The sequence below is a fragment of the Photinus pyralis genome, unplaced genomic scaffold, assembly GCF_008802855.1.
Source record: "Photinus pyralis isolate 1611_PpyrPB1 unplaced genomic scaffold, Ppyr1.3 Ppyr1.4_LG3a, whole genome shotgun sequence".
NCBI lineage: Eukaryota > Metazoa > Arthropoda > Insecta > Coleoptera > Lampyridae > Photinus > Photinus pyralis.
Window position 1 is genome coordinate 2,707,729 of NW_022170509.1, and position 27,711 is coordinate 2,735,439.

At 35.7% G+C, this 27,711-nt stretch overlaps 1 protein-coding gene across 4 annotated transcripts in view; it reads right to left on the bottom strand.

Moving 5' to 3' along the window:
* The window catches only part of LOC116165255 (lysine-specific demethylase 6A), an 84,589-nt gene extending 60,486 nt beyond the window's left edge, over positions 1–24,103 (bottom strand). Inside the window, exons 1-6 of one of the 4 annotated variants that reach the window (XM_031479530.1) lie at positions 23,889–23,973; positions 23,615–23,837; positions 23,378–23,471; positions 23,253–23,319; positions 23,031–23,196; positions 22,873–22,984 (exon numbers count right to left, since the gene is read on the bottom strand). In XM_031479530.1, the coding sequence (XP_031335390.1) occupies positions 22,873–22,984; positions 23,031–23,196; positions 23,253–23,319; positions 23,378–23,471; positions 23,615–23,630 (455 nt within the window). In that variant the 5' untranslated portion in view covers positions 23,631–23,837; positions 23,889–23,973. Of the gene's footprint in view, positions 1–22,872; positions 22,985–23,030; positions 23,197–23,252; positions 23,320–23,377; positions 23,472–23,614; positions 23,838–23,888; positions 23,999–24,078 lie in introns of those variants that run through there. The other 3 variants (XM_031479534.1, XM_031479532.1, XM_031479531.1) reach the window with 3 other exon arrangements.
* Between the last annotated feature and the right edge of the window lie 3,608 nt (positions 24,104–27,711).

Genomic DNA, 27,711 nt, shown 5'->3' on the forward strand with positions numbered 1-27,711 from the left:
ATTTCTTGGATTGTATATAATAACGAAAGTGTGGGAGTATACTCGTATATAAATCAGAAAGAACCCGAAGATTACCTCCGAGATCACCTCAATGCATTCACGGAGAAGCTTAAAGGATCCGCTGTTGTGGAAATCATGTTACAGTTTAGGTGAATTTTGTCAAGATTAATTCTAATTGCACGATTTCATTTTGATTTGTGGCTATTATGATGACCCAATAATACATTAGCATTGTACCTTAATAGGGAATAAAGTTATTATTTATTATGAGCGATATCTTCCATGCGAATTGTGTGGTTTGATTTGGTTGCTCAAGCTGCATCGGTGAGATTTAGATTGTCCGAGCAGTCTGTGGATTTCCAATCCAGTATCTCGGAAGTGAAATATAAGAGATCTTGCAGCACTGCCGCATTGCACCTTGTGCGGAGAGGCTTAAAGCGATAATGCATTGTCTGTCGTCTGATATATATATATAATCTGCACGGGCGAACGTCTATAGAATCTCGTAATCATAACCTACAATTTCTCTTTAGGGAGGGTACTTGTTACGACCTCAAATCATGATGATCTCTTAATTTTTCACATGAACATTGATCGTATGATTTTGCAAGTGACTTGTAACCCAGCATTCCTTGATTAGTAATCCTCTATTGATGGAAGCAGTGAAAAAGGATATTATTATGGCCATAGATGTCAACGAAATTTATGTTTTTCCAAGTTTTTATAACAACAGGGTACAAATTTAGACGTTTCCCTTGAATCTTTCTTAGTTTAATTCGACAGAACTCAAGATAATAGAAATTTGCTAAGTGGCATCAGATTATTAGTGTCGTAAATATCAAAACTATTTTTCAATATAAACACATGTTTTTGGGAGTTATATAACTACAGACCATAAAGAATATCGGATTAAGAAAAAGTATGACAAGTTGCACCATGCCTGCTTATACATATTGCTCGGTTGAGTAAGAGGATTAACTAAAGCTTCAGAGTTTTGATTCGACAATTGCAACAATCAAATTTCTTAATGTTCCCATAAGTCTACTAGTCGACTGAGACTTAAGCTAGAAGAGCACAATTGATAAACATCGATCCTTTAAATCTGAACTATATAGTTAACTGACAATACAAGCACGTATAAGAAGTTGCCACAATCTTAATGAATATAAAAACTACTTCATTTTTATAGAGCGGAACATAGGAAAAAGCCCTTTAGAGGCCGCCACTTTAACACCATATGTGTTACTAACGATAGTAAGATCGAAAATTTAATTAATTTTCATCATACTGACAGACATTCGCCTTTTTTTATTAACGATTGCCTTGTAGAGATATTTACCGCAAACCTATAGGTTCAAATATTAGGGAAAGTTAATTTATTTTAATTTTTGTTAAATATACTTTAATTACTTCTCACATGAGGTCTGGATCGACTTGTTACATTTAACCAGACAAACAAGTATAACTGTTGGGTAGTCTGCTGATTCCCGGTCCTAATTTGTAAATAATGTAAATACTTAATTGTAATATAGCCCAATGGACATACTGTGGAATCAGCAGATTACCTTATTGTTTTTTTAATTCTCAATTTTGGCAAGTTCCTGCTGTATTTTTTATATAGGTACAAACAATATATGTCAACCAGGCCTCTGGTCTTTTATACTTATGAGGAGGTAAGTACACGTATTTTTGCAATAATTGCAATGTCTCTGATACTACACGCCTTTAACAGCAATAATACATTGGATTTTTTTAAAGAATTATCATGACTAGTAAATTTCAGATATCTAACGAAGAATAATATCCATATTGCTGATATCAGTGACATGATCAACAGGGCATTGGTATACCGATCGTGTATACAAGAGGCAACAATTTCATACAGTTCAAGTTGTGTTGTTGTACAAAGTGCTATATGTACAGTAGATAGCTACCTCCAAAAACATATTAGCGTATAATTAGAAAGTGATTTAGATGACGACGAAATGCTGTATCCATACCGGTACTAAAAATTGTGGTGTGGCGAAGAAGAAATCAAAAAATGAGGTACATACTTATTGTGTTCATCCCGGTATTAAAAGAAATGTATACCGGAAGTTATTCGTAACAAAAAACTCCAAGAAAATAATAGCAAATTTCTTGCATTGTGTGGAATAACGAAAGTGTGAAAGTATAATCATATAAAACAGAAAGAATCCGAAGATTACCTACCACCCAGATCACCTCAATGCTTTCAAGAGGAAGCTTAAAGGATCCGCTGTTGTCGAAATCATGTTATAGTTTGAATTTTGTGGAGATTAATTCTAATTGCACGACCTCATTTTGTTTTGTGACTATTATGATGATCCAATGACACATTAGCATTGTACCTTAATAGGGAATAAAGTTATTATTTTTTGTGAGTGGTGTCTCCCATGCAAATTGTGTGAGTTGATTTGGTTGCTCAAATTCTCTGCATCGGTGAGAATTAGATTTCCCCAGTAGTCTATGGATTTCCAATCCAGTATCTCGGAAGTGAAATATAAGAGATCTTGCCGCACGGTCGCATTACATGTTGTGCGGAGAGGCTTATAGCGACCAGGTACATAATGCATTGTCCGATATATAATCTGAACAGGCGAACGTCGATAGATTCTCGTGATCATAACCTACAATTTCTCATTACGGAGGATACTTGCTAGACCTTAAACAATGACGATCTATAATTTCTCACATGAACATTGACCGTATGATTTTGAAAGTGACATATAACCCAGCAGCCCTTGATTAGTAATCGTCTTTGGATGGAACAAGTTAAAACGCCTATTATTACGGCTATAGATACATATGTCGATGAAATTTTTGTTTATGCGAGTTTGTATAACAACAGCCTTGATTTGATAATAAAAACAATCAAATTTTTCAATGTCCCAGAAAATCTGCTAGTCAACAGATTGAGTTTTACACTTGGAGCAGCTCAATTGGAGGACATCGATTTAATCAAATGATAATGCACGCACGTATAAGAAGTTGCCACCTTCTAATTTTAATTCTAAAAGCGGAACATGAGAAAAAGACCTTTAAATGCCGCAACTTTGAGATCAAGTAGTATACTAACCATTCATATGGTCAAAAAATAATTAATTTTCAAAATGCTAAAAAAATGTGCGCCCTGTTTATTAAAAATCGCATTAGTCGAGATGTTTGACACAAACCTGTACTGGTAAATGGTAAAGAAAATAAGGTTAATGCGATTTTTGAAAATAACCAACAAATTACCTCTCACATTCGCTCTGGATTGAATTGTGACATATATACAAGACAAACTAGTATAACTGTTGGGTAGTCCGATGTTTCCCGGGAAAAATAGTTTGTGCATACACAAGTCGTATGCTATGGACGGCTTGTGGTACATATGTGCAAACGAAAAGCAAGCAATCATGAACATGCAATTTCTGAGAGTGGTAAGGAGCAAGCAAGCAATCATGAACATGCAATTTCTGAGAGTGGTAAGGACCCTCTCCAAGTTACCGTGGAATCGACTATGGCTACCTTTTTGTTTTTTTAATTCCCAATTTCGGTGAGTTCCTGTGGTTTTTGTATGATACAAAAGAAAAAATATATCAACCAGAGATCTAGTCTTTCAAAATTGGAAGTAAAATACTTTATTTTTTTAAGAATTATGTTGGCTTAAATTTCAGATATCCAACGAAGAAAAACATGCAAATTGTCGACGTGGGTGATATAGGTGACACGATCAACAGGGCATTGGTACACAAGGCATCAATTTCATACCGTTCAACTTTACTTGTGTCGTACAAAATGCTACATACAGTAGGTACCTACTTATAAAAACATATGATAAAAATCCATACACAGGTACCAACAACTATGGCATAGAGGGAACCAAAGGAGGTATTGCAGCCATTCCGAAATTGAAAGAAACGTACAGCAGAAACTATTCGTTGCAACAAATAAACTCCAAGAAAATAATAGCAAATTTCTTGGATTGTATATAATAACGAAAGTGTGGGAGTATACCTACTCGTATATAAATCAGAAAGAACCCGAAGATTACCTCCGAGATCACCTCAATGCTTTCACGGAGAAGCTTAAAGGATCCGCTGGTGTGGAAATCATGTTACAGTTTAGGTGAATTTTGTCGAAATTAAATCTAATTGCACGATTTCATTTTGATTTGTGGCTATTATGATGACCCAATGATACATTAGCATTGTACCTTAATAGGGAATAAAGTTATTATTTTTTATGAGCGATATTTTCCATGCAAGTTGCGTGGGTTGGTTTGGTTGCACAAGTTCTCTGCATCGGTGAGGAATATGATTGCCCGCCCAGTCTGTGGACTTCGAATCCAGTATCTCGGAAGGGAAACAAGGAATCTTGCATCACTGTCGCATTGCACCTTGTGGGGAGAGGCTTACAAAGACCAAGTAGATAATGCATTGTCCGATATATAATGAGCACGGGCAACTCGCTTTATAGAATCTCGTGCTCATAACCTACAATTTCTCTTGACGCAGGGTACTTGTTTTGTTAGGCCTTAAATGATGGTCGATAATTTCTCACATGAACACTTATAACCCAGAGCATCCCTTGCTTAGTAATCCTCTTTGGATGGAACCAGTTAAAATGATTATTATTACCACCATAGGTATGTCGATCAAATTTCTGTTTTTGGGAGTTTGTCAGTCTACAAATTTTGATTGGGAATTGGGAATTTAGGTTAAGTAAGAAAGCGATTTTTTAAATCTGAACTATTCAGGCAAGTGACAATGCAGATCCGTATGAAAAGTTGCCACCTTCATGGAAAATATAATATCAAATTTCTATAAAGCGGAATATAGGGAAAACATCTCGTAATGCCGCAACTTTGACACCTTTTGTGCTACTAACCAACGATAAGACCAAGAAGCAATTAATTTTTGGAAAACTAACGCAAGGTTGGTGCTTTCTATTAACAATAGCATTGGTAATGGTACTTGTCACAAACCTCTACGGGCAAATATTAACCAAAGTCAGTTTAACTTAATTTTTGCTAAATATATTTCATTTTAGCGCTCACATTAGGTGTGAGTTGACTCATCGCATATATATCGCACACATAGATACACCTTGTGGATAGTCCGATGTTTCCCGGAAAAAACCAATGTACTTGTACATGTGTAAGCTTTAACTATATATAAATCGAGAGGATGCGATATCTCTCAAAGTCACCGTGGAATCGACTATGGCTATCTTTTTGTTTTTTAAAACCTAATGTCATTTTTAAATTGTTCTTTTGTGTGAATTTAAAGCGCCTAAACCTATCACATTTTAGAGGCACAAAGCAAACGGCAACAGTGTGAACCTTTAAAAGCAATGATACTACAAGTATTGGATATTTATAGATTTATGATGACATTGGAGAAGAAATTAAGCCATTAAATTATGTGAAAAGGACATCTTATACTCTCCACCTACACCGACGTTGGAATGGAAGGGAATGAAAAATAGTTTTATAGCTTTGTATGTTTCATGTATGTACTGAGGCAATAATTTAATGTACAAGTTTTCTACACAGCTATTGCTATACAGTGTAATGTTAGCATTGTTTGCAAAATAAAGAGCATTATTATTATTACTATTATTATAAGGACTAGTAGTGTTGTCGCGAGATCAGAGTTAAAGTTTCGTCAAGTCTCGTTTTGTCCCAGTTTGTGTAGAAAGTCTATTCAGAAATAGTGTATAGAACATGTACTTATAATGTATTCCGACAAGATCATATTAAACAATCAACTAATACAAAACCTTCCTCATCTGTTTATAAGTTATACAGGCATGAAATTCTGAAAGCGGCGAGATATAGATATACCAAATAAATATAAAAAAGATTTATGGTTAGTTAGTTTCGCCTCCTCAAGGCGACAGTAGAGCTTGGTCTCGCAAGATTGAGACGAGACGCAAGGAGAGGTGTCTTGGCACCAACACTAAAGGCTATGGAAGAAGTCCCATATTTAATTTAATCAAAGATTGGTGATCTGCTGTCTACAATTTAGAAAATGAATTGAAAGTATCCTGTATCCAAAACAGAGGAGGTAATCAAAAGTCATTCTGAAAGGAGAATTTAGAGAGAATAGAAAATTCCATATAAGTCTATAACAGTGGTTTTGAGCTTCACAATTCGTATGATGAATGACTATCTAGGTAACTGTAAATACACGCACGTATGAGAAGTTGCCACTTTCATAGGGAATATAGATACTAATTTTTACCAAGCGGAACATACGAAAAAGCCACAACTTTGACATGAATTCGTTTACTAACCAATCTTAAGGTTAATCGGGTCAAGAAAGTATAATTAATTTTCCCAACACTAATACATATAATGTGCACCCTTTCTAGTAATGATAGCATTTGTAAATATGTTTGCCACAAACCTGTAAGGGCAAATATTAACAAAAGTTAGTTTATTTTGATTTTTGTTAAATATACGATAATTACTTCTCACATGCGATCTGTAGTGACTTGTTACATATATACCAGACAAACAAGCATAACTGTTGGGTAGTCCGATGTTTCCCGGAAAAATACCATTGTACATATACAAAGACCTCATTGTGATTTAATTCGAGAGAGTATATCTCTCACAGCTACCGTGGAATCGACTATGGCTACCTTTTTAGTTTTTTTAATTTCCAATTTTGAGGAGTTGCGGTTGTCTTTTGTACAATAGACAAAGAATATGTCAAATATCCCTACCCTTTCACATTTCAAATAACCAACCAGGAAACAACAATTTCACATAGTTTAACTTGTTTTGTTATACAGAATACTAATAACCGTAGGTACATAATAGCGTCTAGCTATAATAGTAAGTCAGATGACGAAGGAATGCTGTACCTATACTCATTCATCCCCACACTGAACAAAATTTACAGCGCTATTCATTGCAACTATAAACAACTGCAAGAAAGTAGTATCAAATTTCTTTCACTGTACCGAATGACAAAAGTGTGATGCGGTTTTTCCAAAGCAACTGTATGTTGAAATGACCATTGGTCATCTGGTGTTAAAATCTTATTATACCACATCATTTCGTTTTGAGATTATTAGGACAACCCTGTGACCTGTTATCTTTACAGTGAATTACTATAATTTTTTTAAGGGCGCTACCTCAGATTTCCTGAGTTGATTTGTTTGCTCATTCACCTGCATCACAGATAAGCATATTGCCCAGTGTGTGAATTCATCCATTACGTTATAGGAAGTGATCATAGTCGACATTGCTTCGCTTTCATGTTGCATCGTAGGTGGAGGGGCTTATTAGTGACTAAGGAGGTGCAAGTAATGCAACATAACTGGTACAGGGGAACTGATTCTAGATTCCATAATCTGCACTTGATTAATAACCAACTTTAGGTTTTTTTTAAGGAAAAGAAATAAATTTGTGTGTCCCCAGACAGTTATAATGCCATATGGCCATCGTATAATGAAAGGTTATGAAGCTACGGAGATTGTCAATTTTTGGATTTGATTCAGCTTGAACTGGTTCTATCAAGATATAATATTTGCCGACTAGTCGATTGCACCCGAATTCATAATGGTTTGTTGTTTTCATAATCACACAATGTATGAAACATGTAGTGTGAGGATTTGATTCATGGAAATGATTAATTCGTCTCGTTGCCGCTGTAGCGCTGCGAAGTAAGTAGTCTTCGTTTTTATAATACCCTTATTTCATACACCACAGGATTTTACTTGGTGTCCGCATCTGTTGGAGAAACGGAATTGCTAGGTTTTTCAAAAACCCGACGTGTACCACAAAATATACCTAAGAATTCGTTCAACAACCACCAGATATGACCTCCCCTACATTAATATAGTCTGTAGTGCCAACCCCTAACGGGGTAATATCGTTTCCTGTAATTTCCTCCCTGTTGAGCCAACGCGTTAAGTTCGTTAATCGAGTACTGATTAGAAAGCGATACTTTTGGCCGTTTTTTTGCGAAATTTCATTGAAGGTGTGTACCTAGTGCTGCGGGTAAGTCTCCAAAACTTATAAACGATTAATCGATCATAAATCAATAGTACTAACCAACAATTTTCGCTTACAAATTGGCGCTAAGTTGAGCAACTCATAAACAGATATGTAATATTTCTTTAAAAGACTCTCCAATGCGAAAAGTGAGATCTGTATAGCAAAATTTCGTAATTATAATTATTAAATTTCATGCAAATCTGCTTTTCCCGCAGAAATCAAACTGTTTGTGGTTTGACCGTTAGGGTTACGTAGAATGGAGGGAATTTCAAATGTGTGACTGGAATTGATAGTGGTCTTATGAAAACGAAACGCTTGCATGGGCAATTATTTACAGAAGATTATCACTATAAGATGATTATCTCTGCCAACAAGTGTAAAACCTCTCGACGTATTGTTAAATGAAAAATCATGTGACTAGTCTGATGCAAAATTTAATTATGGTGAACAGGTCTTACCACTAAGGTTATGTGTTGAAATCAGTTGACAATGAAATACATTCCATTTTTATTTAAAAAAACTGCCATTTCTGTTGAAAAGTGGCAAATGGCAGAAATATATCGTTGTCGATTTCTGTTGGTATAGCCTGGGAATACCACAATTACTTACATTATGCCTCAGAGTGGGGACACCTATCTCGATGATAGGTTTGCTACAGACTCCGGAGCAGCCCGTACGAAGAGGTAGAATGTTATGGGGGAGGGTTTCAACTAATAATCCGGAAGGTGGAAATGTAGAATTAAACCAAATTCTGAACCCGGTTTATTTCGCATATAATTTTGCAAAAGTCAACACTTCCCCATCGACAAACAACAGACACATTCAGAAAAGAAAGGGGTAGGTGGTGACTTGCTGACTCACTATATGTTGGATCAGTTGGATGCTCACATCGTGTGAGCAGGTCCGAGTAACGAGAGTTGTGTACCTACCACTTTCTATGCCGAAACTGTACTGCAACAAATTGCGACTTATGCATGTTTTAAGTCCACCGTGGGAGCAAATGGGCAACCAATTAAAGCAAGTAATAGATCTCAACGCTACTTTCCTGCGTGACTATTACTGGGTGATAGGGGGGTGGGGAGGGGGCGACAGAAGTTACCGATGCGAAATTATGCTTATTACATATTTCCGGATGCACTTCTTGAAAGCATAATTCTGGATTGAAGAACGACACCTGAATCTCAGATACAAATTCACACACTTAAAAGGTTTTACAGCAACAACATTGACAAATTTTAATTTTTTTAAGAAAATGACCACCACAATCCCAAAATGGTAAATCATTCTCCTTTCACTAGCGATCTGCTAGTATGGCGCTGTACATGAAAATTGTTTTGCATCACAAAAATTCAAGTTCAAAAAATTCGAAAAGGGTTGAACATAAAAAACACACTCTTTCAATGTAGACATTTTAAAGCTTAAAACATGTTGTGGATTAGTGGCTCTTTTTTTGAAGAGCTGAAACAGTATTTTACCTGGTCAAGTTCTTTGGATAATAACTTTTATAAAAGGTTAATTTGGGATCGACCGCGACCTACACCTTACAAGAAAAATTGCACATCCCACCTAAAATGGTGGTGACGCCACCGCTAGCAATGAGAATAGGTAATTGCGTTTTTATGCAACAATGAATATAATTTGTTAATACACTAAGTACCTTGATACGAGGACACTAAGCTCCTACATATCAATCAATGGCTCCTTGCACTATTAACGACTGTCGCCATTAAACATTGCATTTTCCTAAAAGGGTAACAGCCCAGTCACCAGGGGGGGGGGGAAATAATTCAATATCTAATTACTAATTACCTACATGCTAATGATTTCTACAGAACACTGCGTATATTTTAAATTGAAATTAGTAATTATAAATCAAGGTATTCTAATTAGTTTTGCATTTGGTTTTTATTTTTGATTGAGTATGGCGGAATGCTAGATCGAGATGATTAGGCCATTTATTTTAAGAACTTTTTGAGAATGTTATGACTGGGAATAGACGTCGCGACGCTTTAATATTTTCTGATATTTTCAACATGGGGTCCTAGAAATACACAGACAGTCTTGTTTTCCAACTTAATTTAAAATTAAATGGCCTAAATTTAACTCGAGGAAGAGTGCGTACATCGCTATATTTATGTATTTCATTAAAATGTATAGCTTTCGCTTCGCCTCGACCGGAAACTCTCGTTGAAACGTTAACCCCACGATAGGAAAAATTTATGGGCGTCTAAAAACAAATAGCTTCCAGTTCCAAATTTAATACCACAAAAAAAACGATGGCTGGTCTCCCAAATACGGTTCCCGAGCATCAATTAAATTAGAACTTGACACAAATCTCAATTTTCACCACAGTAAACATTCTTAAAATATAAATGATTTAAATTGGTTTTACATAGTGTTCTAAATAAAGGAATTGTTTTCTATCAACTACTGCCCATTTAGGGTTAGGGGAGGAGAGGAATGGTTTTGTCCTTCATGGTACTCTGATAGAAGGTCTCAGCGAAAGGAATTAATTTCTATCAACCACACCTCTCCTCATCAACCTCTTATCCAGATCAGTTATCATTCCTCATATGTCAACAACAGAGTGTCAGAGAAGAGTACTGACAAAAACAAAATAAATAGGAAAATGCAATATTTCGGAGAATCTACTCGCATTATACAATGTGTTCGAGATAACAGTCACCTCAATATCTCTTTTATTTGACGAGATACGAAAATTGTGTCAAATACAATTTTATACCTATGTCCTTACGGTCTATCCGATAGCATATTGAAACGTTCGGTATCACTTCCGATTCAACTGGAATTGGAGGCAACTTTTGTGTCTATGTTTTCTAAAGATTTTGACCAGAGGAATCAATTTGCTATACGACAACATAAGATATGAATATGGTTGATAGATACCCTATGTCAGGATACGTTCCATCTTGGTGTGGGATGGATTGGGAGAGGTGGAATAAAAGATATATGGAGGAATGATACCGTGTCCAAAGCGTTGCTGTGACATAAGTTGGCAACAAGCATTGAAAAATTCATAAATTCTTTACTGACGGATGAGTGATGCTGGGTTGGAATGAGAACCAGGGTAGCAAACTTGTACTCTTTCCTTCTACAATTTTTATTTTGCACACTCGAAATATTTTTCAATCTATCGGTCCTTGATTACCGTGTTAGTATCGCTCAGATTGCGAAACGGAAAAATACGCAAATAATTATTGGACGCTGAGATAGTAGGTAGTTTTGAAGGCTAAGCCTACGCAATTATCGTTATCTAACCTGAATTAATTGTGCGATTTATACTATGGGCGTTCCCGTATTCAAGGACGGAAGGAGTCCTTCGAGTTGTAATTTAAAAATTGATAACAATTAAGCAATTCATTTTAATTATATCGGGATCAAAATACAGCACCAATTCTTTTCTACCACTGGCGGACTAGAGGCGGACACGCGACTTTTCTGATCAATTTAATTCATTACATAAAGGTTTTTTCGCTGACCTACAATGATTAATTACTAACACATTTACGGACCCAAAAAACCGCAATAAAAACTCTAAATGAAACACAAATTGACTTTCAACATTTTTTAGCGGATTTTTTAAGAATTAAAAAATGGGAGGAACTGGTTTCAGTCATGGTACCTACTTTAATGAAAAGTCTCAACGAAAGGAATTAATTTCTACCAACCATAGTCCTTCTCCTCGACCCTTTATCGTGAAATAATTCATTATATCTCAAGAATCAAATTGTCGGAGGGGGGGGGGGGGTACTCACAAAGGGCGATTGGGACGCCTGGAAGAAATATATCCATTGGTGAAGTCAAATTTTAAGAGTGAATATCTCGAAAACGGTTTGTCGGCAGGCCCGTGGCCAGGTGGGGCTCCCCCACCTAGAACGTGGTCTTGCCCCACTGGAAATTCGGTTGATGGTTCCTTTACAACAATTACAGAGGAAGTCGTTATCAAACACTTCTTAAGCCCCACCTAAAAAAATACCGGCCACCCCTGCTACTTCATTCTGGCTGCGGGCCTGTTTGTCGGAGGACAGTACTCACAAAGGGTGTCGTCTGAACGAGATATATTTGTTGGTTAACTTGAAGCGAATATCTTGAAAAGTGTCAGAAGAGGGTACTCATAAAGGGCAAGTCTATTGGTGATGTCAAAACTTTCAGTGCAAATATCTGCAGAACGGAGTGTCGGAAGAGGGCATAGGCGCAACTAGACTTCAACTTTTGGGGGGGCTACAGCGCGGTGTAAATTATAAACCCCATTCCAAAAAACCATTCAGTTTTATATCTTTTCCTTAGCATTCCCATTCCACTAAGTTGAAAATTATCTGAATTCTGAGCATCACATTCACTTTATTAAAGACATTACCAAATCTAAATTTATCAAATTATTTTATTATTATTATTTTGCGGTGCCTGTCCGTTTGTTCGTCCGTTAGCACGATATCTCGTAAACGAATTTTGCAGGTGGATTCATTATCATATTTGTAGATCGGAGTTCGTGAATTGGCAATGTAGGCCAAAAAATAAAGAAGGCCCTTTTGACATCTCCGTTAGTTATGAACCGAATTGCATGAAATTCATTATGCTCATGGCTTTAGCCATATAAGACGCAATTCCAAAAGTTGAGCCTAATCGATCAGCATTCACAGTGCCCTTTGCTTTGCGAAATTTGATACATAACCACTTGGAATAAAAGCAAATTTAACGCCATTTTCAAAATTTGATTTTGCGCATGCGCAGTGCCAACTTTCTTATTTATGGAGGATTTAAAAGAAATTTGATACATAACCACTTGGAATAAGACCAAATTTAACGCCAGTTTCAAAATTTGGTTTTCCACATGCTATAGCAATACCCAGGAGCTCGTTTTCTATATTTTTATACGTTTATTATTACAAAAAAATACAAGAAGTAAATTTTATTGATGTTACTACAGGCGTAAAGGTATTTTTCTAGTTTTTTTTGCAAATTTATTAACAATTTGTTCGGAATCGACGGAAACATCCCTTTCTATATATCAAAGAGAAATATTAGAGAAACGGTCTTGAGCCATTTTGTTGTTCTTAACCAGCTCATAAATTTCGCATAGCCGAAAATGACCTTTCACAGGTTGCTGAAGAAACTGGTAATATGATTGCAGCTTGAGAGATGACTCACTAGTTCACCGACCGACCGACGCCGACGCCTACAATCTTCCGCTCGGGTAGCAAGCGAGTTCAAAAATAAAATACAGGTTTTCAGAGCAAATAAGTAAAGCTGCATACGAATTATGATTTTTCGCATGGTTTGGAGGGCTGATTTCGGTTTTGGGGGGGCTTAGCCCCCCCTAGTTGCGCCTATGGAAGAGGGTACTCTCAAAGGGCGGAAAGATCGTCTAGACTAGACACACATACTGGCGATGTAAAACCTTAATTGTGAATATCTCGAAAATGTTGGTGAAAGCTACCCACAAAAGGAAGATGCAATATTTCGCAGGGGTTGACTCTTTTTGCAATATATAGCGTAAATTTTGAATGTAGGTATGCCAGGCGGCCTGTAAATGTATGTAGAGCATACTACTACCTTATTATAAAGCAACCAAGCAACCAATGTACCTACTAAGCTATTTCGGTTTAAAAAAATGCATTCAAATTAGTGGCTCACCATTGGGATTTCCGAACGGTGAGAGATACAGTGGGAAAAGTTGCCCCTTTTTGTAATTAAAAAAACGCATAGACACATAGAGTGTGGCACGTCATTATTTTTTTTCTTTGTTCGCTATCTCATTCCGTAAAAATCCAATTGGCGTCCTATGGAATTTCTTATAACAGAATCAGATTCTCCGCCCGTTCAACGGAATTTAACATTTTCAGTTTTTTGGTGATATCTCAGTGATTTTCAAAGCTTTTTTTTTGTTACAAAAAGGAGCAACTTTGCCCCCATTTAACCTCTCACCGTTACAGAGATCCCAATGGTGAGGCATGAATTTGAACCACCCTGCACATGGTACCGCAAATGTAGTATCACTGCGTGTAACGCTTGAATGAATCTGTTGTGCTTTGTTACAGACTGTCAATTATGGAAAAGGACCATTCTACACCATCCACAAACACTCTTCGATTTAAGTGTGGTAAATGTGAAAAGGGATTCAACAGGAAATTTAATATGGAGCGCCATATGAAAAACCACTGCCACAACGAACGGCAAAAAGCGAAGAATGAATGCCCAAAACATACGGAAGACTTGGCTTATCCATGCACAATATGTAGCAAGAGGTTTGCCTTGCCAAATCATTTACACGCGCACTTAAATGTACATTTCGGCGAGTACTTGCCGTACAAATGTGTTTATTGTGAGGCGGGCTTCACAAATTCGAAAAAGCATAAAGGGCATGTGCGATTGCATAGAAATATGGCACTATGTGAAGTGCCGGAGGATTCAGCCGACTATATCATCACTGATGAGGATATCGAGGCAAAAATCTTCGAACCGCTAGTTAGACTCACATATCCGGATATATCTCAATATGTGGAAAGCACCACTTCAGAAGAATAGAGACTACCGCCAACTATTTCATATTTATTATTTAAGTATATTATATTTAATTCACAGTATAGTTGTCATTTACATACTATTCTTGATTTCAATAACTTTTTTGCTGTTGTTTTACTGGTATACGGAGACATTTTTACATTCTGGCTCTGTGCCGAATGACCATAAAATCGTGTGCATCCAAAATCCACAAAGGCAGAACCGAAGGATTATTTATTACACTTACCAAGTGTCAAAATATGCCGTTTCTAGCATGTTGAAACCTAATTGCATGCACCTTTTTTTACTCTCATGCCTAAAGTAGACAAAAATAGAGACGGACGAGGGCCATTTCTAAATTGTGATGCGTATTTGTGCGTAACCCAATAAATAAATCACAGCAGGAAAGGTTATTTATTACGGGTGACAATTTGAAAACACCTTCTTTCGCCTTTTACGGTTTTTGTAATATTTACGTCGTCTAGGCGTCCTTGAAGTATATACCAAAGTGCAGCGGACGACATCAGAATTGTCCTGAACACAACACTGTGGGCCATAGGTAAATGACCTATCAGAGCGCCAATGCAATTCTCCGCTTTACATTTGAAGTTTATAACGAAACCTGCGCAATTAATACAAATGCTAATTATTCCACACGCCGCTTTTTCTATTTACGCGTACGTTCCAAATTAATTTTCAGGCCCGGGGGCAAAAAGAAATTTCCGATCGCCCCGCCGAAAGAAGAAAGCAGGTAGATGGGATGGGATCGCTTTATTCATCTACCTCCACGCCCATGTCCCAGACGAAATTTAAAGTTTACAATGCAAAAAAAGGCCCCTGACTTATGCACACTAAAATTTCTATTGTTCGCTCAAAACCAAAATTTCCGCAATAAAAGCTGTAAACTTCCGTGGCTCTGCAAAGGCGTTCGAAGTAATGTAGGTAGTAATTAGGCAGACGTAATTGGTATTTCAAAATATGACTGAATAAGTATCTCCTATAAAGTTGCGTAATTGCATTACTGTGACCATGATTTGAATTTATCCGTATCCGCATATTACTACGCAGGGAGGTTAGGCAACTTACATAACGCGCGTGCGCATGCAACGCCATGGTATTTATCGACCGACGGACATAAAATTTCAAAATTTTTAAAAACAGACAGAACAAACATTACTAAAAATTGAAAACAGGTTGATTAATCACTAAAATAAGTTGTACTTCTTGTACAAAATTGGCGGTCACTGGTGAGCTATGACGGGAAATTCACTCTGGACATCAAAGATATTTTAGGCATGAAAACGTATGTATTTGATTGATTGAAATATTTCATCAATTTCGATGGGCACAAATATACATTCAGAAACACATTCTTTTATGGTCCGTATAGCACATTAAAAATTTTAGATGCGGTTCATCGAGTGTTTTCCGCACGACACGTCGAGACCTTTCAAGTTTCATTAGAGTATCATTACAGATATATCGTTTTTACGCAGTATTTAGGTCTCGGTGCTAAAATGTCTAGCCATCGGGGTTACAGGGTGGAATTCATGCTAGTATTAGTCACAAAGACACACTAAAAAGGAAAATTCAGGTTCTCATAGGTCTCATAATAGTATAGGTACACAAGAGCTGGGAAGTATTTCAAACCGTTCGGATTAAAATTGATGTACGAACCGACAGACAGTCCCATAATGTGTTTTAATGTAATCACATCAGAAATACCAGATCAACATGTTAGAGCTTTGAAATTCTGAATATAATGTGCTAGACACAATGAGGTATTCGTTTTCTAAATCCAAAAAGAGAAGTAAACATTTTGAGGAGAACGTCAGTTTCAGCGTGAAAGAAAATTTTTTTTTTACATGTACATTTTCGGGTACCTATTTATTTTGAGTAGTTTTTGTGTTAGAGGAACATACCGAGCTACTCTTCTTCGAATATAAATAGCGAAGGCAAGAATTGTGTTTAAGGAGAGTGTCACCACGCCTATCAGAAAGAACGGTTTGCATTTTCAACACTTTAGACCTATTTTAAGGTACATACAGCTTTGCATTACGAAAACATAACGTGCTTGGTGCTAGGCTCAAAGAAGCATTCCTTCTCCAAATGTAAAAAGCGTCTCTTAACAAAGGTATGGAACCCAATTTTTTATTTTGGGTCTTCTTCAAATACAACTGTTGCAATGAGAACTGTGTTTACGGAGATGATCATATCAGAGATACCAAATTAGTCTGCAGTACTGCTTGATATTAGACGAAGGTATTCTTGTAAAGAACAAAGCCAACATTTTCTTTAAGAAAAGAGGTATTCCTTCTTCAAATGTACAATAGGTGAAAGGAGAACTCTGTCGCACCTTTTGCACATGCGCGGTTCTTCAAATCACATACCCAAAATTTAAAGAAATAAAGTTTTTGTATTTTGCCGCCATTTTGTTACAACTGTTTTCCATGAGTCAATTCGGTTATAGCACAATGCGTCAAAGAACAGTCTAACGCCTAATACTTTAAGCAATGAGCGAATTTTATAGCTTTGAGTTAGTCGCCCAAAAGACATTACAAATCTAGCTGATTCAAGCATTTTCAAAACAAAACAAAAAAAAGAAGTTGGTGGTCACTGGCATGGTGTTGATGGTGGTAGACAGTCAAGGTCAAGGCGTTAAACTAGTTTCGCCAGTAAAACAATGAGATGAACACATGTAAAAAGTTTTGTCAATTCAACTAAATAGAATAGACAGTGAAGATTGGAGCAGTTGGTGCATGAAAACTGTATATTCTGGGAAAAAAAACGTGCTTTCGCCATTTTGTTATTCAAGATTTTGCAAGTGGAATGAATGAAATACTCTTTAATCCTCAATGATGGCATGGGCTGAAGTAAGGAACAGAAGTTTACTTGGAGCTCAAGGCTGTGGTGGAATTGGAGATTTCAATCCGCCGAAAGAAGAGGACGATCAACTTGAAGAAAGTTCAATGACCTGACTTCATGGTACCTGATAATCGGAGAAGCGCTGAAGATCAGGACCGCAACGAAAGATTACAGTGAAAACTTCGAGATCGGTGGGATAAAATTCAATTGATACCGGATTGCAGGTAAATATTTTGGCCAAAAATGTTTTCATTACATACGACTGTAGTTAAGAAAAATGTTGCTAAGGGCCATTTTTGAACACAGATCGAAAAATGTTGTATTAAAATCCGATTTGACACATTTTCTAGCTGTGATCAAAACATGGTCTCGATTATATGTAAGGAATAGAATAAAATTAAAAAAATTTGGGAGCTTATTCTTATTTTTGCCTTCCTTTTCTATCTTCTTCTTCTGTCTAACATCTTCCGAGATTTTTCTACCTAATTGTTTTATACACCTTTCTTCTATTCAGAACACGCGATAAGTAATTAGTTTGTCTTTCGTCTGTTTTATGTTTTTTTTTCTTTATTTACAGGAAAAAGTACTCTTTTTAAGCAGAGGGATCGATCACCAGCTGATGCACTGAGGTGAGTTCTCATTGTGACTTGTACCTTTTCCGATATTGTTGCCCTTCAGTCGTCACAAGTTTGAGTTTTCACAAGAGTTTTTCATTTGCTCTTGGTGATCACAATGGGATTTGATGAGTCCTACAAACAGAAGCCACACTTTCTAATGCAGCTTTTTTTCCTCTACCACATATTGAAAAGTGAGCATCGGTTATACCGATCAGCTTTTTGTTTATCGTACCTCCCAACCACTACTTATGATTGATGGGTAGAGTTCTTACTTTGAAGGTCCCTGCATTTTGCATTTACGACCAATCATGTGATAAAGAAATGGATCTAATACAGTAAACGTTAGTAGTTAGCATTTGCCAAGCAGAGCGAAGTACTGAAATGACAAATACCTTCATATGGAAGCAACACATTCTTCAGGCAATCACCATATTGTGCGACATGAGAACTTTCAGATTTTAGAAATACGGTTTCAGTAAATGAACTTTCCGTGACAGTGGCATTGTATTTTGCACATTTAAACCGTTTGCAACTGATACGACACAATTGCCTAGCTATTCTGATTTCAAAAACGTCCACTGGCTTCTCTCTTTCTAAATTATTGTCTGTATGTGTATGTTGATAAGTGTATGTTCTCATAATTTAATGCCGTTGCAAGGCCACTCCGTAGACTGCTTAAACAACCCGGGCACAATAATGACCTCGATAATGACCCTACGGAGTGGTCAAGTGACTGGGAAGTGCACAAAGAAACAACCTTGTGATTTAAAATCCTGGCTTCTTTGATATGTTCCATGTGTATTTAGTGGTGATGGGTATACATAATCTAACTTTAAGAGTAACCTATGTAAAACTAGTGTTGTACTCAACTTCAATACATGAAATAAAGTCCATTTCGCTTATCGCATTTTATATTTGAAAGGTTAATCCGTTTTTTACCCTCTAAATTGGTATTTTATTTCCGACAAATTGTTTTTGCACGCCATTTTGTTTCCTGTACCGATTTTGTTTTCAGTCACTATGTTCTCAAGTTTTCGCAATGAGTGTATAAGTTGTGGACGTCATTTTGGATATACGACTCAAGAAAATAATAACCTTATAAAGCTATACTGGTGCCTTTAGACTAGCAAGAAAACTCGTTCGATTTGCTGTCGGACAGTACTGTCGCAAGTGTAGCATTGCGAGTTCATTTGACAGAACTCGCGGAAGAATTCTCGCGACACTTTTCTTGCCAGTCTAAACAGGCAAAAGTCCGGCTCACCAAGTTCTCGCAGAATTTCCATTTCATTTCGATATTTTGGCGAGTAAACGTGCGAGTTTTATTATATTGTGGCACGTAAATGAGTATCCTGCCTTTTAATTTTGCTACCCCCTTGTAATAATAGTTCCTCAAGGTCTACCCATATGAGAATACTCATATGTCTATGGGTCCACCGCTGACATACGAATAAAATTTTTAAATTGTGGGGGTTGATTCTGCGAATTAATTTATGGTAGGCCCCATACTTTTCTCTTCTTGAGATACATTCCCTCACCCAACACTTCTTTCATGTTTCATTCACTTGCTGGTCTATCTGCGCCTTAAGAGAGTATATAACATTTTGAACCAACGCATCTGCTAAGCACAATATGAAGACTAATAACAAGATGGCGAATGTAAATCAATATTTGCCAACATGGACACTCGAAAACGGTTGTCTAGAAAAACCACTCGAACTCCAAATACTGAGCAACGTGACTGGTTGTCACATCTCCAATAAAATTGATGAATAAATATGGATTTTTTTTAAGATTATTCTTAATTTTTATAAATTTTCGATTCTCTAATTTTTGTTTTTTTTTCAAAACATTCTTGTTATCTTCCCCTTAATTTTGATGAATTCTAAATGAAAAATTTTTAAAATGTCAAGTTGTTATGAATTTCTAAGACAAATATTTTAAAGCCGGGCTATTTTAATAGAAGCCGCCAATTTAAAATCAGTCGTAGAATGGTTTGTGGACCGTCACTGAGAATCCCAGTATATCAGTCCGGCGGATTGAACAAAACGTACCAAATTTGTGAAGGACTTAAATCAGGTGATTTAGAAAGACGTCGCTCATTGTGCGAATGATACACAAGAAAATAATAAAGAGAGTATGAATTTCCCTTATCAAATAATATAGTCTAATAAGAGTATGATTATGAATAATAATAATAATAATAAATGCCTTTATTCACTAGGAATGGGCGAGGTTCAGCAATGACATGTATGCCATGTGCTGCTCTTCCACCTAACCCGATATAACATATAGAAATTAATATTGATATGGCCACAGATAAAATATAAACATGTAAAAAATTAAAGAAAGAATATCTCCAGTGAACACTAAGGTACATAATTATTTATATACATATAGGTACACGTTTCATACACGCATAATCATATAGGTATATTATTGGAATTAATGGGACACGAAAACAAGCAAAGATTCAACTGAAGGGAGCATTAAGTGCATATAAATTAATTTTTATATAAGAAATCTTGGCATTTTCAATAAACGAAATGTCTACTATTGGTCTGGGACCAATGCACATGTAAACAAAACGTTAAGGCATCACCACTGTTTTGGTTTTAATTTGTGGGCTGATATTTTCGGTACAAGGATTTATTAACCTCAAGAGTGCCATTTACATTTAATGGTACTCTTGATAATATACCTCTAGCGATAGTTAGCAACTGTTGGATACAGCATAAAGGTGCATCTGCACATAATTCATCAATGAGATTTCCCGAATAAATAGCAAATGTACAATGCGGATCCTTATTTTGATTTTGATCCAAGCAAACTTATGCCAATCTCAAATATCTGTAGAGTGGATGTTTAATAAAGTTCTGTTGCTGAAATTTTTGTTTGAATTTTTTTCAAATTAAATTTAAATTTTTTGAGTGCATCTAACTTGTGTACATCGCTCAGATTTTTTTAATTTTTTTTGAATTTTCAATTCTCTGTTATTTAAATGCCCCGCCGAAGAAACTGACGCCAGAAGACTTACCAGGTCACCCAGCTAAACGTCCTCAATTAGTCTGGAAATCGAGTGTACAAATGAGTTTTAATGAGTATAGGAGAGGACGCCTTCCAACATTTAAATACATACGTGTGCCAATAAAAGTTTGGTCCAAAAAGTAACAAATTCTGCGATAATGATGAAACTAGTTACAATAAATTGTACGTAAATATTTTACCCACCTGTGATGTTCCATTTGCAAGCAAACGAAATTTTAACGTCTACCAGGTTCATCGCCTTTATGAAAAACACTAGAAACTAATAAATTATTTGAGTTTTTTCAAAATGTTTTCAAATGCGTTTCTTCACAAAATAAATTACAAGCAAGGTAGATCCATTATCCGATAGGTAGTAAATGTTTAAAAGATTTGCACCCCAATTTGAATTAGGAAATGGTTAAATACTGAGAAAAAGAAAAGTGGATGCGCAAATCCAACTTGCTTATTTACGGAGGGGTTTTTCTGAAATTTTAAGAGAAAATGTTTTCTAGAAAATACAAAAATAAGACGCAAGTAATTTATTACGCATTTCTTATTGGTGGGCCATTTTTCCGAAATTTCAAGCGAAGATGCTTCCTGTAAAAGTGATTTGAAAAAAATACGGCACATGCGCAAACATGCATGCATGCGTGGACCGTATCCTATTTATGGACTAATTTTTCTGAAATTGTTCGGAACACGTTATACGAAATCTGTTTTAAAATAAAATGTCCCATCATTTTAAAAGTTGGACTGTAGGTTGGTCGGAATATCAAAAAAGTAGGCATTGATTTGCAGGTGTGTAGATCTTCCGGGGTTGAAGGGAAATCTTTTTGCTTTTTGTAAATTGATTACCTTGTAACTTGTTACTTATTAGGCGGGTCAAGTCTTATTTACATACATACATGTATAGGGAAAAAAAATTTTAGGTTAGGTTCAACCCCTCGTAGGTTTTATTTGTAGTAGACACAACGTTTTAATAAAATAATAATAATAATAATAAAACATACATACATAATCCTTCCTCTCCTACCTTATGGTGTCGAGGTTTCTCTTCAATTGCGAATAAATGTTTCACCTTTACGCAAATCATAAAAATAATGGGTATATCGTGCTTGCATAATGAAATGCAATTTATTTCATCAAGGTATTTGGAATAAACTCAAATTAAAAAACCATTCGGTTTAGATATATGATGATTTACATAAGAGTTACCCCAAATTTAACAAAGATTTCAAATCTCTCCCATTTAATGTAATAAGTGAGGGTCAATTACTGCCAGAGGTCTTTGCAGTCGTCATATTTTCTTCACAATTTATCCTTAATGAATAACCTTATGTATAATTACATAAATTTTTTTTGTGTATATCTTTATAAATTACGATTTTTTTTGTAACGACATTTTATGATTATGAAGGCTCTTGTAATAAGATGTAATATTCTTTATACAATAAAATTATTATTATTATTAATATGAAAATGTGTTAATAGATCAATCGCTTTAAAACTTTACGAATGCTAGTTAACACCTTTACTTTGTTTTACAGAAAAATACTGCCAGAAGCGTCATACAGGAAGATAGCTTGCTTCGTTTATGGTAGACACGAAAGTGGGAAATAGATCATCATGACTAACAGAACATGATCGTTTACCGAACTGAGGCGATATGGTACCAAAGTTTGGAAATAATTTGATAAAATTCTTTTCCAATCGTGTACCAAAAATAGATATTGCAACTGCATTGCAATGAGTCACTCAAGATATTGAGCTATCGGTTGTTCCCACCACCGTAAATAACTAGTGACTACAATGAAAAACAGTACTTACCACTGATATGCGTTAAAGTGGAAGTACACCAATCCAAGACCATACAAAAATGTGGGCTCCATCCAGTGATTGGCGGCTTGTGTCTTGTAAAACATCTGATATGCAGATAATGCTACAATTACCGCAAGTAGTCGTTTTTCAAAAGCATCTATAATTACCTTTCCTGTATTCTTCCAAAAGCAAATGAAAATGTCCCAACTTCACCCACGTTTTAGGATCGATGCTTATTTTCTTCATAGAAGCCAACTGATTTATGTTTCCCTCATGATCGTGATGCAGAGTTTGTCGTGCTTGTATTACCATTAATTGTAAATACTTGATAGCCTACAAGTAGCGAGTTAGATTCACAATCATATAAGCAAATGGGACTACTTCTGTACCTTAACGACAAGGGCTCGTTTCTTGGCATTCTCAGGAGAAGTAAGTATTAAGAACCCATACTGTCGACTGCAGAAAAGTAAAATTTAATGCGAATAAGTTTACTCTTACAGCCTGCATTTTGTACCTGTCTAATTCTGACAAAACATGCAATTCTTGGGGAGTCATTGTTATGTCTTCAGACTCTTCATTGCATGCTTGTGCCTTATTCATTGTCGATGCTAAAAATAGCGATTTATTTTAACGCCTTACAATTATCCCACAATTAAGGGTTAAAATTCTTTAATAATCAGCCAGTTTTCAAACCATGTGGCTTTTACCATAGAGTCAAAATGGTTGGAATCTCAGCTAATTGTTTACTAACAGACCAAACTGTGCATGCGTGGGCAGCCCTTATAAACAATAGAACATGATGTTTGTTTGTTAATTATGAGTAATTTCCACGTATTACTGGCATTAAACTTGCTTTAGTGGCGTGCGATGGTTTGAGAGCGAAACTGGAAAGGACACCCCAATTTGGAAAAAAATTCAACGTCTAATGTTAAACACAAAATTATAATTATTTATCCATTTGATTCTCACTAGTGCTATAAATAAAATGGGTCTTGTTACTATCTATCATTACATAAACTTTGTACCTGTTAAGTTTATTTATACTTTCAGTGAAACACATAATACACAAACATGTTTTAATTTGTACACAAATACATGCGCGGTTTCTTTAAAGCTGTCGGTATTTTGAGATATGGTAGGAATGTGACCATAATCTGTTCCCCCACTTAGAAAAGTAATTAACTATTTGGAATACAAGTACTCGTTTATACCTACCTTGTTTTTAACATGTTTATTTAGGTAAAGACGATTACTGAGTTGGGTAAAGTTGTTCGGGGGGGGGGGGGGGGGGGGGGATTTATTCAAAGCGGCACAACTGGAGATGCTAGAGAAACCCCGCGAGCTAGAGAGATTACAAGGAGAGAAAAGTCGAAAAGACTCTAAATTAACCCTCCCTTGTAGCAAGTTTTCTTCAGACCCCATTTAAAAGTCACACTAATCGAACATCAACCAGAACCGTAACCAGTATGAGCATCTTTCTAAGTGGGGCTTAAGAAAAAGAAGATCATCAGATTATTACCCAAAGAACTGTACATTTCTGCCACTAAAATTATTAATTTACAAATTATTTTCTATTGTTACTTCAAATATTTTTGTTCCTTATTTGATTTTGTTCACAGAATCCACAAGCAACTCTTACACGGCAGTGAACTCTCCCATGTTTCAAAAATTACAAGTGTTTTAAGAAAATCAATTATACATAATAATCCATCAATTGTAAGGGTTCTAATTTTTGTGGTACATTAAATATGTTTGTTTCCTTGCTTGGTTTCGTTTACAGAGCCCACAAGCCACCCCATAAAATTTTAGATGCATGTACCTAAAGGTATAGCCATACCCATTAAAAAAAAAATTAAAAACTACAAAGTTTTAAGAAAACTGAACTCTTCATAACAATGGACCTATTCCGAAAGTTGTAACTTTTGTGGTACGTCAAAAATGTTTGTTTCTTTGTTTGATATGATTGACAGGATCCAGAAGCCCTCTTTTAATAGAGCACATAAAAGTATAGTAAAAAGCCATAAATTTTTTATAATCGACTTACTTTTTATCAGTTTTATAATGTTTGTAGTACCTACATCGAATACTTTTGTTCACGGAGTCCACATAGGCTCGTAGCCAGAATTGATAAAGTAGCGGAGGTGGCAAACAGTTTTCTAGGTGGGACTTAAGAAAAAAGATATTGATAATGAAGTTTTTATTATACATAATAACCGTGATTATCAATTTTTCAAGTTATTAAATTTACCTACATGAGCAGGTACCTTTGTGTCCTTTCAAAGGCTAGAAATGACGAATGGACAACCTTTGATGTGCCATTGTTATTCTTTGAGGTTTATTTATCCTCGCAAGAAAGAAAAATAAACAATACTATCGTTTAGTCTAGATAGAGCTAGACCATGATGCTGAAGGTGGGACTGACCACCCTCTGACTATGGGCCTGCACTTTCACATAAGAATCAACTTATTGTGAGAGTTGTAATTTTTTGTGGTACCTATCACAAGCCCTTCCCTTAAGTGCACATAAAAGTATAGCATTCTCTCCGTTTCAAAAATTAAAAATTTTTAGCGTAATACAACGAAGTTGAAGCAACGCTTGCGTGCTCAATTTTCCGTGGTCTGTGTGTTCCATCGAGATCTCGGCCCCTGGACCACCTAGACACTTCGGGTTTTCGTTAATTGATATAAGCTGCTATGGTCTACATTTGTCTGTTACTCATCACTTACAATTTGTTACGCGGCAAAACCCATGAGTGGGTTTTTACCTTATATGTTTGTGCTGTACATTTCGATAAATTGGAAATCGATTAGGTCCACGATTTACCTTGACGCGTCTGTCGCTGTCTGTGCAGAATAGAGCACTTCTAGGTAGAGCTGGGCAGTATACGATTTTGTAAATACTTTTATTAGTATTCAAATCCTTTAAAGTATTCAAATACTTTGTGATTAAATACTTTTATGGAAGCAGTATTTGTATTTGTAACTCAATTACTTTCACAAATATTTAGTATTCGAATACTTCGCATCCTTTTTTTTTTACCAAAAATCGACTACTGCAAAAATTTCTCGGGAAAACACTTTTTCTTATTAATTTTGGTGCGTAGAATTCAAAACCATTCGTACTTTTTCGATCAGACTTCTCAATCAAAAGTTATAGACTAGAAACCAATTTCGAAAGAATATTCAAAGGGCTGTAACTTTTGAACTAGTAGCCCAATCTTGGAACTGTTTGAAATTATGGATTCTACAGGCCACGTTCTATAAGAAAAATTCCTAAATCGAATTAAAGCTTTGAAATAATTCTGACAGAGATAGAAAACGACCAACGCTATGACGCAAAGGAATAATACATATTAATCGCATAAATTTAAATAAAATTTTAAATGAAGGTGCGTACGTGGCGACATCTCAACTAGACTTCTACAACTATAATTGATAGAAAGTGTATCGATTGCCATGGAGATGGCGCACTAGTACTTATTGCATTTAATCTATTCAAAAACCGGGCCATTAAACTACAATTGCTCTACAGATCTTGCAAGACTCCGTTCATTTTGAACTGCCATTTAAGAAATAATAAGTGCAACGTTTCTATTAATCGCATAAATTCAAATGAAATTTATATGAAGTTGGGTACGTGGCGACATCTCAACTAGACTTCTGAAACTATAATTGATAGAAAGTGTATCGATTGCTATGGAGATGGCGCACTAGTACTTATTGTATTTAATCTATATCTATTCAAAAACAGGGCCTTTAAACTACATTTGCTCTACAGATCTTGCAAGACTCCGTACATTTTGAACTGCCATTTATTCAGACTTCTCAATCAAAAGTTATACGGGACGATCTGAGACAAGTTTTTTTTTGTGGCAAAAAAAAGGGAGGTATAAACCTTCCTTTTTTCCAAAAATCGACTGCACCAAAATGTCTCGGGAAAACACTTTTTCTTATTAATTTTGGTGCGTAGAATCCAAAACAATTCGTACTTTTTAGATCAGACTTCTCAATCAAAAGTTATAGACTAGAAACCAATTTCGAAAGAAAATTCAAAGGGCTGTAACTTTTGAACTAGTAGCAATCTTGGAACTGTTTGAAATTATGGATTCTACAGGCCACATTCTATAAAAAAAATTTTTTCCGGGTCAATCTGAGACAATTTTTTTTGAGGGTCTCAAAAAAAGGCAGTGTACAACCTTCCTTTTTTACCAAAAATCGACTGCACCAAAATTTCTCGGGAAAACACTTTTTCTTATTAATTTTGGTGCGTAGAATCCAAAACAATTCGTACTTTTTCAATTAGACTTCTCAATCAAAAGTTACCTATGGACTAGAAACCAATTCCGAAAGAAAATTCAAAGAGCTGTAACTTTTGAACTAGTAGCCCAATCTTGGAACTGTTCCAAAATCGCTAGGATTAATTTCAGAAAGGCGTACGTATCATGTGCACGACGCTTTGAAAACTGGTACACGTATTCTTAAGGATATAACTGGTATAAGAAAGGTCCTGGTAGGTACATACCTCCTATATAATAATAATAATAATACGCTTTTACTCCCCTTAAATTTGTATATAACAATAGAAATATAAAAAAAGCTAACCCCATACAAAGTATAACTTGATTTTTTAAGTAGTATTAAGACTTTTATCCAGTATACTATTTTAAATTTTTAATGTATTTGAGTGACAACTATTTGAATACTTTTTACTGTATTCGAATACTTTTTATAGTATTCGAATACCTTTGATAGTATTAGAATACTTTTGAAAGTATTCGAATACATTCTAAAGTATTTGAATACTTATTTTTTTAAAGTATTTGAATACTTTTCAATGTATCTGTATCT